The sequence below is a fragment of the Centroberyx gerrardi genome, chromosome 13 (assembly GCF_048128805.1).
Source record: "Centroberyx gerrardi isolate f3 chromosome 13, fCenGer3.hap1.cur.20231027, whole genome shotgun sequence".
In the NCBI taxonomy this organism is placed as follows: domain Eukaryota; kingdom Metazoa; phylum Chordata; class Actinopteri; order Beryciformes; family Berycidae; genus Centroberyx; species Centroberyx gerrardi.
The window spans coordinates 21,863,069-21,875,936 of record NC_136009.1 but is presented as its reverse complement, the minus strand read 5'-3'; the positions used below and the strand labels follow the sequence as shown (position 1 = coordinate 21,875,936).

General features: G+C 43.1%; 1 protein-coding gene across 1 annotated transcript; it reads left to right on the top strand.

The window, feature by feature from the left end:
- LOC139920676 (uncharacterized) lies at positions 1-9,425 on the top strand. Its single transcript, XM_071910720.2, has 3 exons — positions 1-138; positions 6,280-6,601; positions 7,171-9,425. Exons 2-3 carry the CDS (start codon positions 6,307-6,309, stop codon positions 7,605-7,607), a joined length of 732 nt encoding a protein of 243 aa, XP_071766821.2. The 5' UTR covers positions 1-138; positions 6,280-6,306; the 3' UTR covers positions 7,608-9,425.
- Positions 9,426-12,868: the final 3,443 nt, after the last annotated feature.

Below are 12,868 nucleotides of genomic sequence, written 5' to 3'. Positions count from 1 at the left end.
GATGGTTTTTAGGGGAACAAAGTGGATTCCTTCCCTCGCTCCGCGGCTGTGATGATGGACTTACCCAGCCAGCACTTGCCTGTGGAGGTCAGCTGAAGACGACGCCACGCAGCTAAGTCTGGATTAGCCGGCCGAACGGTAAGGACACCACATCTTCTTTTGTTAGTATAAGCCGGCAGCTTATGGGGGGAAGGCGTTAGGTGCTGCTGACAGGGATGCCTCACCAAGTGCTTGAGTGGCAGAAAACACACGTTGGATTATCTGTATCAACAAGCGGCTCTTGCTGCAGCCGCATGTCAATAGTGCACAGCGGCCTGTCACGGAATGTTTGGAGAGCGGTTACTATTGGTTATTATGAGGGACGTGCCACCATGTTGGATTAGCGACATCAAAAAAGAAATTATTCTAATACTGTAGTAGAATTTAAACACCCATCCACCACACAGAAATTGGCCTTTTCTTTGTTTTTTGTATTTTTTTTTTTTTTCAGGGAAGAAGATCTTAGTAGTGCTTGTCTTCCGTTCCAACATGGTGGTGTGCCCCTCATTATCATGGGTAACCACTCTCCAAATATTCTGTCACATGCTTTCTCACAAGCTGGTGCTGAATTTTAGGATCTCACAGGTTATTGATAATGGTTCTCAAATGTTCTCCCTTCTGAGCGCGACGTTTTTTTTTTTTCAGCGCTGCCTCTTTAACAGGCTGGATAAGGAAAGAACAGTTGCATCCAGTTGCATCTAAACTTTTGATCTAAATATGAACTGCTAGAGAAGCAAACTTGATGATACTCACTGTGGGCATTTGACTGACATGATGATCCCCATCCCACTAAGCCCATATCATACGTAGAGCTTATACTGTATCTAGTGGAGTGCTGTGAGTCCGGACAGAGGTTAAGCCTAAAGTCACTTGAGCCTGTCAGTTCCCATAACCCACCGTCCAAACTGGCCCTAACTGAAGCACCTCATCATCTGCGCTTTTTTTTTTTTTTTGCCAGCTTCTCACTTAAACATACAATGCACACATGTAAAAAATGAAGATGTCGGTAGTTTGACGCAAGGGTATGCTAACATTGATGTAAAATGTCATCGTGTTTCAGATGTTTCTGCTTGCTTGAGCTTGCTCGCGTGGGTCATATTTGAACGTGGTATTCAACGAGTGCCAGATGGACGTCAACCTTTTGTAACGGCAACATCAACATGTTTAACATGGGTTTAGCAGCAATACTGTTGTGTTAAAAGAGGATCTGGCATAGACAGATTAGCAGCAAGAATAGCAGGGCACAGACTCATTTTTAGTAAGTCCACGACATCAATCTTATTCTTGGCCCGAACATAAATGATGAGGCAAGGTGACATTTCCTTGCCAAGCCTTGGGTAACCTCTCTTTGTCCGTTGGAAGTGCTATTTAAAGGGACGTCAGAACACAACATGTAACTGTACCTTGATTGAAGTGTTCCCGTAATAGCAGAGGCCAGACAAATTGGGCCTGATGTCAAATAAGCATCTTGTGTCTTCCCTTGCTCTGCAATCACATCTCATTAAAGCCACCTTGACAGCAACAGGTTTGAGTTGTGCCTTTGAGATTCCGTGCATGGCTGTCAGGGTCACTGGATTAATCTGTATAAACCCATGGGAGGTGATAGGAGGGATTCCAAAATTAAAATCGAAGCTGCTTACCACTCACATATCCCTAGCAGATCAAAAAGACAGAAAGGGATACAAAGGTCAGGTTTAGAAGTCGTATACTGCGGCAACTTTACTGGCATTTCCCATAGATGTATTTCCTTCTTCTTCTCTGTAATGAACTTCAGCTTTCTTGCTAACAAGGAGCAGGCTTGTTTTAATTATCCCGTAGTTACTGAGTGACAGAGCACAAGCCAACCAAAGTGGTTGCCCAGCAAAATTACAGCACAGCCTAGCCTAAGCCTTTTTCAGTTGCATTAGAACCAAGGCTGGATTTAGCACAGCCAATCCTGGCTCAGAACATCCACTTTATTTTACATCCTTTCGGCCCACCCTGGTGCCGACACAACAAGTCCAACTTATCGAGGTCATCACTTTTCTTCTCCATTATTCTGATTGAAGGCTGGCTAGGTTTAGAGGGCGCCTGCTGGGTGCTCTCTCGGGTGGGCCCTGCTGGCCTAACCCCCGAGTTAGAGGTGTCTGACGGATTAACACACACACACGCACGCACACACACACACACACACACACACATACGGCCAGGCCATGGCTCCGCCACCAGCACTGCAGCCAGGTGTTAACCCACGTGACGGCAGATAAAGCCGGCAGGCATTAGTGCTAATCCCGCCCTGATCTTTGGAATATGTCCCTATTACCTCCCCAAGCACTCTCTAGCTGTCCCCAGGCCTCCTGATGCTCACTTAAGAGGGAAAAGACAAGACAAGGCCTCTCTAGGACTCCCTAAAGCACGTTGTTTCCTTGCAACCACCAAGTTCAACACAGTAGGTGCCTTTCCCACTGTTTGCTATACTCCTCTGTTATCTTTCCAGTGCAGGTATTTATTATGGGGTGTGTTCAGAGTAGCAAAGGGACAGCTGGTCACGTAGGTGGAGCTCAGCTGAAACGCATGGCTGAATATGTAGGTAAAGGCCTCAGGTTATGCGACGGCAGATATATAAGCCGGCGGCCGGTCCGAGCTGTGGACATTTCTAATTATCAGGAAGCAGCAATATATTACGTAAGGTGGATTATCTAGTGTTATGTGATGGTGCTGCTGGGAGCGTGTGTGTTCCCTGGAAGTGAAGTGAGTGTCTTGACAACAAGTGGAAGCTTGGACTTTATCGTGATTTCCACAGAAGCTTGTGTCATATGATATGAAAAAGTGAAACCATGCAAGTGCTGTATGGGTGTGTGTCAGATGAGTCAGAGCGAGTCAGAGAGAACAGCCTCTATCTGGGCAATGTATAGGAACAAATGCTACAGAATAATGGGACAGAAAAGATGGTATGGACGTCTGTTTTTCCGGCACAAAGAAGCTGTTCATTCACGCCTGTCTGTGATCTTCTCTCGCTGTGATCATGTCACACTGGGCAAGATCCAGGCAAGCTGACAAGAAGGCCCCCCCTGTCTCCCGGCTCCATTCAAAAAACTGTTAACCACAGACGCCCCTTATCCTCATTTTGACAGATCACCAGTTCATCTTCCATAGGCAGTGACATTCTGTTGAGGGCTTCCTTCTGGCATGGGAGGGGAGGACATGAGCGCCATGCTGCTGTAATTACATTACCACCAGCTTAGCAGCACCATGGCCACTGACCCAATTATTTCTTGAAAACATCAATTTTATTGTGTCATTTGAATAATGCCATCTTTGAGACAAAACAAGAGCTCGGTTGAGAATCTGGCTCGCATGCTGACTATGTATGATGCCTGCATTTGAGAATATATAATCTCTCAAGAATGGCTATGACACATTTCCGAATTCTTGGCTAACAGTTGTATATTTTAATTGTCTGCCTCAAGCGATGATCTTCTACAACTGTTTCTACACTACTTAGCCTTTCAGGTGAAAAATGACGAACAGCTTTCCTGTCTTTGGGTATTTATTTGCTATATCTATGACCATGTACTACCAACCACATACCTGATGTTCACTCCCACGCTGTCTAGAAACACAAAATCCTCATGAGGACTTTCACATGTTCTGCGTTTGTCATTGTGTCACTGAACCGTCCGTCTTCCCCTTTTGAGTAGCTGAATTTCTCAGTTTGTTTTGGGCCTCTCACCCGGGGAAATCTCCACACAGGAGCATGCATGGGCACATCGGGAGTATGTTTGTGATGCTTTGTAAAGGCCAGACATGCTGCGGCTGTGTAGGAACTGTTTTAGTTGTCTTTGCATTTTTATGTCTCTATTTGAGGATGGCTTTTCCTTCTGCTGGAGAGTCCTCCTGGGCTCCCCTATATCCTCTGCGTTGGTGCTCTCTGTTTACTGGAAAACAGCAGCACTTGTCCTTACAGGAAGCGCACCACTCAGTCATGTCTGTCTGTCTGTCTGTGGTCGTCCTAAGAAAACAACGGTGCCCCTGCCCCCCCTATCAACATCTGTATATTTATGTCTGTGACAGCGGGGGCCAGTGATAGATATCAAATGTCTATGCTGATTAATCACCCATGAAGATCCGAATAAGCTGTAGAATGGTCCTTGGCACTTTTATTGGTGCCGATCGACTGCAGATGCGGGTAATGTGTTTCTGAGTGGAGCAATTATGACAATCAAACTGTCTTCAGAGACATGAGATCAGCGTTTGATGACCAAGCTTCATCCAGCGTCTAAAACATCGGAGGACTCGTCTGTTTAATGAGCTAATTGTTTTATCAAGATGAGCAACAGAGCTAACAGGCCCCAGACACTGACGTATTGAGGTGTTGTGAAGCAGCTAACTTTGAGGATGAGTAATTGTCCCAAACTGACCTATTAATAGCATAAGAAAACAATGATCTCATCGTTCGCCATATATCATAACAAACTGGCTCTTGTTAAATTTAGAATTTATCATATTTAGAGCTAGAAAACTACAGTCTTGGGAGACAGAAGTTGGTGTTGAACCAAACAAAATGAGAGTTTCCATTGAGGCGGGTATCTATCATGTGCGGCAATTAATTATAAGAATGAAGAACGAGCATCAGACGTTCGTGTGTAGCCGGGTACCAGATAACGCTGTGCAGCAGCCGCAGCTCCACATCTGATTTACATGGACTGTGTATGAAAGCGAGGTTGTTAGCTGAAATGTTTGACTTTCAAATGAATACCGTGCCTCCTTTAAGCAAGCTGCCTTTGTTGTTCACAGACTGCTTACTGTGTCAAACCCATATGGAATTATGAATGATGTTTAAGTTTTGACTCATAGACCGGTTCTACCTGTTTATACTCTGTTTATATCATTCCAACTCATGGGTACAGCCTTTTTGTTTTTTTCCCCTGCGGCATCCCAAACGCTCAGACCCAATGCAATACTCTCTATATCTGTATATATTTCTTTTTTTTCTATTACTGACTGCGGTGCAATCAGTGGGGTTCAACCAGAGAACCAAATTTCTCCTACTTTCTATATTTTTGTGTGGTTTTATGTTTAATGTGACCTACAGGAAGCAACCCACCAAGCTGAATCCATTCTATGTGCAAACATGCTTGCCCAATAAAACTGATTCTATTGGAACAGACAAAGACATGTGACATTTTGTCCTACTCTAAACAAGCCAAGTACACAGCAGCCCGTACATGTACAGTACAGAATCCAGTCTGGCAAAACACTTTGGAGGGCCGGTCTGGATTTGCTGTTAGTCACTGCCAGTATACCGTTTCCGGGTCTGGGGAAATGTTTTGTTAGCTCATGACATGATATGAAAAATACAAAGTAGTGAGCTTGTAAAACCTCTCAAATACCTGTGGCATGACAACAAAGAAAGAGAAAATATGGCGTAATTCTTCCAAATTGACTTTAGTGCCTTGCTGTGGCTCAGTGCATTCTGAGAGGGAGGGGGAGTAAGATAAAGGGGCGCACAAACACACATGTTCACTGAGTATGAGGCCCCGCCATACTAGCATAGCAAATAGGTGTGGTCAAGGGATTCCTGTCAGGGAATTGTTTTTTTCCCCCCCTCTTAAAAGCATATCGCTGGACAATGTCTGTAAAAAATGTTTGTTTTTCAGGAATGAAGAAAAAAATGCTTATATTCTTATTGAAGTATTTTTGATATTTTGTCGGTTTTAAGAGGTTTCAAGGGTTAGGGTTAGGGTTAGGGTTAGGGTTAGGTTTAAGTTTAGGGTAAGGGTTAAAAAGAAAATTTGCAGTTGCATGGTTATTCCGCAACAGCAGTGATATGCATGAAACACACCCTACATTCTCATATGTCAACAAGCGATGTCGTTTTTGCAGCTCATGAACCCACTTAGGAGTGAAAATGAGCTGACAGCAGTGTCAGTGCAGAATTAGGGAAAGTAAACTGACGGTAACATGAAAGCCCTGTTGGGGAAACTTCAACTGAGAGAAGCGGCTTCATGGAAGGTCACAGAAGTGGAAAGTCACAGAAGATAACAATTAAGGCATTGTACTATCTGTGCGCTGGGATTGCAGTAATGTGACGAGGTGAAAATCCCTCTGCCTGATTATTTTAGCAGTCGTGCTCACATGGGGTTAAGTTACTTGGAACGTGCTGCAGCTCATGACCCGAAGGAGAAAGACAGTTTACGTTATTGAAGGTGTAACATTGTTTTAACGTGTCTGATGTGTGCGTTCTGCCTCTCTCGACAGAGTTTCAATGCTCCTCCACGTTCTAAGATGAAGTTATGGAAAGGTGCTACTTTTGCCTTCATGCTCTGTGGTGCAGCACTGTCCATCCTCCTCACTAGAAACATGGCCACCGTTGGACAATTCAAACCTCGGACAAAACATCCTCACGCATCTCCATCCTCATCGAGATCGTTATCGATATCGCCGTCCGTGAGCACGCCGCCGCCGTCGTCGCCCTCATCATCACCATCCTTGCCATCGTCGACGTCGTTGTCCCAGGCGATGGGTGGCCTTCACCGGAGAACCCGGTCGGCAGGCAGCGTGAACTCTCTCCTCTCAGAGTGTAAGATAAACTGTTACTATCTCCTTTAGCAATCCCCTTGTCTGGTCTTAGATAAGGTGTCGTGTGAACCGGTTGCCTGGGCTCAGACAGAAGGCTTAGTGCCCGCGCTCGGTTGTTTATAGAACAAGTTTTTATGTCTCCCAATAACCTGCAGTCATTTAACACCTCATAGTTCACTGACTCTCCATAGGTGGGAGGTTAGAACCACTAAAACCTTCAAGAGAGGCTGATTTACTCATTTCTCTTTGGAGGAATACACTTCAGCATGGCCCAAAAGTGCCTCCTTGACGTGCATTTGTCATTTATATTAGCTTCATAGAATGCTAAGGCTTATTATCATAGTGCCAGTGATAAGGCTTGTCTTGTTCAGTCATGGTCACAGTAATTGACCAGGAGAAACGCAGCCTTCTTCTGACATTCATTACTTTCAGAAATGTGTGCTTGCAAAATGGCCCGTCAACCTTCAGCCCTCTTTACATTTCTGATTGAACAGAAGATGATGCATCACAAACTCAATCATCCCACTGTTCCCTATTGCACACCCCTCTAATTCCTCTCCTCTCCCTCAGTCTCCATGCTGTTCCAGAGCTTCACGGAGGGCGAGCTGCAGCAGGTGGTCGGGACCTTGCTGGACAGGAAGAGGCGGAAGAGCCGGCGCCTGGACAAGAGCCAGGCCCGAAGGACTAAAAGAGCCAGGAGGCCCAAGCCCTGCTCCCTGAGGGAGATGGAGCTGACCGTGAGCGAGCTGGGCCTCGGCTACGAGAGCGACGAGACCCTGCTGTTCCGCTACTGCAGCGGCAAATGCACGGGCCACCGGCGCAACTACGACATCACCATGGAGCGCATGAGGCGGACGGGCTTCAGCAAGAAGGGCCGCAAGGACAAGGTGAGCAACGGGCCCTGCTGCCGGCCCATCGCCTACGAAGAGGACATTTCCTTCCTGGACAACATGAGCCGCTACCACACGATACAGGAAGTGTCCGCGCAGGCGTGCGGCTGCGTATGACCCAGCGACCGGCGCCTCCACCGACACGCACGCTGCTCTCAGCCTCTCTACGAAGAGTTCAACAAAGATACTGTTGAAAGACAAAGGGGGCAACTATGGAATATAAACTGGAGGAGGAAATGGATGGAATATATTTATGGCTGCTCCCTGGCGGCCTTCTCAGCAGGCGGACTTTGCATCGCTGGCGTCTGTCGCCAGTAAGTTGGAACCAAATCACAGCGACAGCAAGTGCTGCGTGTGTGTTGATTCAGTGTAAAGGGACACAGAGAATGACTGTTTATACCAAATGAAAGTTTTTATGGTCTTTTCTATCTGTGTAGTAACACTGTGAATTGTAGTGTAACAACAATGTAGCAACATGATGTTTGTGATATTACAGTACATGCAGTAGACTCAGATGAGTAGCGGAATAGATTATTGCTGTTACTCCACTATTGTACGCATGGGCGTTAACTGGCCAAGGCAAGGTAAGCCGCTCACCATGACTTAGCTTCAGTGAGATCAAAGGCAAAAACTGCTAGGAATCTATTTGGGAGCCATTTATATTTGAAATAAAGCACTGGAGCAAGTTCTGTGCAGGACAGTTTGGTGACCTACGTCTAATAATTTATCACATTGGCCTAAAAATAATATCATGTGATCAGTTGTTGCTCCACTTGTCCCCAGAAATTTAGCTGATATAAGTGTGTTTTGAATTTTTGGCGGCAAATGTTATGATACGCCATGACTTTGCCAGATGTCAGACTTGTATGCATTACTGTTACTGAAGTGATTGCAGTGTTATTACACAGGGAAAAGAACAAGTGTCATTGACAAGAATTTGAAGATGAAAAAATTATTTTATATAGCTTCAGGTTTGATACCCACCTTTAATTGTTGTGTATTGTATATTAATGTTGTGTAGATGATTAACAACAAGGCCCTGCTTCAATCAAAACACATAGTAACTATATATTTTCAACATAGATTTAGAAAAACATGAAAACATTCCTCCCCATCTGCTCTCCATAAGATAACTCGTCACATTCCAGGAAATTCTCATTTTTAGAATCAGTCTTTTTTTTCGTTACTTTTCCCAAACGACCCAGTGTTAGTATTACCCATAATCCTCTGGAATTATTTTCCTCAAAGAATTGCCAAAACACACCGAGTCAACTCAAACCCATGATTAATTCACAGACAAAGATTTATAAACATGTCTCAAGTTCCAGGTGATAAAACAGCTTAAAAATGTATTGTCTCTGGATGTAATTTGTGAAGTTTACACTCGCTTTTTAACACCACCAGTCGTTGATGTAATCTGAGGCAAAGTGTGAAAGAGAAAAATAATCTCAGTAATAAGTAGTGGCATGTTTTTGTTGCTGAATACTAACTATGAAGTAGAGGTGGGATTTGGAATTGTGTTTGAGTCCGTCCATAAAAACCCATGAATTACTCTGATCCCAAGCCCACAGTATAGCCTTGTACTGGCCCATCAAATGCCTCCTTATTGTATTGCCTAGTAGAACATAGGAGAAAAAACAAGCTGCTGAAATGAATTATGAAGCATATTTTTCAAATAATTTTCACCATCACCAATCTTTATTTGGTTTAAACCCATTGCAACTGTTTGCCTGAAGTACAATAAATTATGTTGTTTTTTTTTTTTTGTTCCTTTTTTCTGAGAAGATGCAGTGCAGGTGGATGCGGTGCATCTTCATTGTGGATTATGTGTATTTATTTGGGAAGTAAATTATGGTTTGCATATTTATTTAGATTACCACACAGAAACAGGACAGCTTATTATCATTGAGCAACTGTGCCAAAAAATGTTTTATCTAACATTCTATATTGACTGCTGAATAAACATAAACAATTTCAGAGGTATGGATGTTCATTATTTCTCCAAGATAAGATAAGAAAAGAAAAGATAAGATAAGATAAGTTCCCTACAGGCAATTGCAGCAGCAAAGAAGAGGATAAGATTACAATAAACAGAACATATTGAAGATTAAAAGCATCATTGTCAGCAGCATCATTGTCATGCTAATACATAAATTACATTAATTAGGTTCTTTACATGCACAATCCATTATACACTAGCTCAGCACCAACCATTCATGTTTTATGAAGAGTTTTGTACTAAAGTGAGATATCTATCATGTGAAAAGTGTGACTGCTACTTTATCTTTAAAATGATCAATAGCAAAGAATAAATACATAAAACAAATGAAAGCACTTCTTGAAGGATAATAGGCAACTTATTGTTTGGTCAAATTACACTCAACACTCTCACAGAGTGGATCCTCTTTTATATTTTCTAATATTTAAATGAAGGGAATGAGTTATTTTCTAAAAATGTATATCGTCACTGTTGGGTGAAAACCTTGCATGTGCAATATGTCAACTTTTCAGGAACTAAGAAAAACAGCCTTGTTTTTAGCTTGGCCACCACGCATTTTTCAGTTTATCCAATTGATTCCGAAAGGGTTTCATAAGGTCAAGGGTCGTAGACTTTTGTCAACCCCTAGAGGAGCATGTAATCCTTAAAGCAAACATCCACCCTAAAACACTTTAACATAGTCAAAAAATAGCTCTCGGGGATGAACCTTGCACTCCGGGACCCATGTTGTTGTTTGGTGATGTATGTTTCTTATTCCCATGGAAACCTGGCCAAGCATAGACAGCATGATGTCACGTTCAGATATTTCCAGTGCAGCTACAATGAAGTTTAACAGGAGAAAAAATTTAAACAATCTAACACATCAACGTCAACAGGTTTTGGTGTCAGTCCATCTGAATCAAAGAGTAAGAGCTTCTTTGTAGACTCACCATTTTGCACCAAGGTTCAACAATCATACAAGGAGAAATCCATCGTAGAAGAGGCAGAGAGACCAATTTCTCCACTGACAGCAGCCTCAATAGACCAGAATGCAATGCAGCCAACGAATCAATAAGGAGCACGACTCTCGCTTTTTCTCGACTGGAAAACCTCTCGCTGTCTTGCTCTTACTGTGCTATTGCAATTGTTATTGCTGTCTCTCCACCTACAAGTAAAACCCAGCTGAATACAACAAGTCCAGGCCCGTTCTCTGGGGGTTGTTGAAGGGCATTCTGGGAAATGTAGGAAATCACCGTACAGAAATCTAATCCTAAATCTAAATTCCTGGAAAGCACTGAGCATCACAGATTGATGACACATTGAGTATCTGAGGGAGTTTTGCTTTAAATTAAAGTTGCAACATGAAAAATTGGAGTTCCAAGGTTTCCACATGACAACAGCGATATGTGGCGTTTTTGGAAATAAACTCTCCAATTGCTCTATCTACTTTTCCAGGACCAGAAATAATGAGGAAATTCAAGAATGATATTTGTTTGAGTTATGCCCGCCCAGCAGATCCCAGCTCTGATCTGCAGCCAATATGACATACAGTATATACTGAAGGTCTAGTGTTTGTTATGAACAATAATGGTGGTACTGCGCAGCCCAGTGAGCAGGACACCGAGCCTGCCAGGGTGAGGGGTTTGCTTCCCGCTAACCATGTGTGCACTCATGGTATTGCATTGCACTTTGGGATAAAAGTGTCCACAGAAAAGGCCACATGCTCTCATTTCTTTTCCTGAATATCATACATATATATTGAGCAGGAAAGGCCTCTTCCAGAGTGTTTACATGCATGAAGACTTAGTGGTTGTTTTCCCCAGGAGACACAAATCCCAGAAAAGAAAAAGAAACAGACGACACTCCCCACAACTTCCTGCACACTGTTTCAGTGAAGCAACACCACCTCTTGAAGTTTGTTAGTAAACCATGACTGCAAGACTTTGGAGGTAACACAGAAGTCGGCCTATGTTATTTCAGTTTTGGTTTGACTATTTTAGAGGTAATACTGAGTGATGTGAGCGATGTATGCATCTGGGTCCTGGTCCAGGGCAACTATTGCCTTTTTGTCAATGAAAACAATCATCTTTTCTCTTTGGTTTAATGTTTCAATTTGACTGTGACTTTCTATTTACAGTAGGTGTGCAGAAAAAAATCACTTCAACAGTTTTTTTTTAATTTTAAACCTTTAAACCTGACACCCCAACATCAAAGGCACAGGTTGGATGCAGGCAAATTCAATAGTACTTAACATTAACATGAGTTTCACATCAGTTACAAGAGGAAAAGTGAAAATTGGGGTAGCATTTCTTTTCCTCAACACCTCTTTTTTAGATAAATTTTTTGTCTTTATATATTTCTCCCTGATGTGTTTTTTCAAAGCCCTAACCCCAAAATATGTTTTACGATGTTTATAACTACTAGTGAAGATGGAATGAAAAGTGCAACCACTTTTTTTTTTAATATATAAACAGATATTTCCGCTCCTTGTCGCAGCAGCATGACAGGAATGGCCCTAAACCGCAAGTGTGTAGACCAACCGGAGAGAACTGGAGGACCTGCTGGAATGAAAAGACCAGAGCCAGTTAATGAAAGCAACACTGGTGAGAAAATCAAGCCACATAATCAGAATTGGCACTTTAATCCACCAAGTACCAGGAATTTGTACCGCAAATAGTGTGGTTTTCGCAGAAATAATTGTTCCAGTTATTTGTTTTTCCTGACGTACATTTCATGCATTAAGGATGATAATGGCAGGTTGGACCTTGGATCTGCAGGAGTTACCGAACCTCAAGTTGAGGAAGTGAAGCTCTTGGCCAACTATAGATTTAAACAATGCAGAGAGGATGCTCAACTTAACTTCATCTGTTTATACTTTGCTCATTTATCAAGAAAATGCTGCTATTGTGCGCTTGCAAATTGAACTGAAGGCTTGTGTAGCTCTTTGTGTTTGAGAAAAGCAGCATTTTCAATCAAATTCATGATAATTTGGAATGTTTGCAAGACATCAGCGGTTATCTAAATCAACATTGCCTCAGATGAGTTTATGAATCAGAAGGAAGGGCCTGCAGGTGGATCAACATGTGAAAACAAGTGTGAGCTTTAACATAAATCAGAGCAAAAAAAAACCCAAAAACATGTTCATATCAGCTTTATATTCCAGCATTTTGGAAGACAATGGGTGTTAGTGTACAAGACATCTGTTGTTGGTAACAGCACTGACAAGATCTACAATAAACATGTCAAAGTTTTACAACCACCACCCATGTGCAGCTGCAGCATGTTGGTGATTTTTAAAGGAAGCGTTTAAGGGAAGATGGCGGGACGGTCACGGCGGGACGGTCACGGCGGGACGGTCACGGCGGGACGGTCACGGCGGGCGGAGCGGTGACTCTGCAGG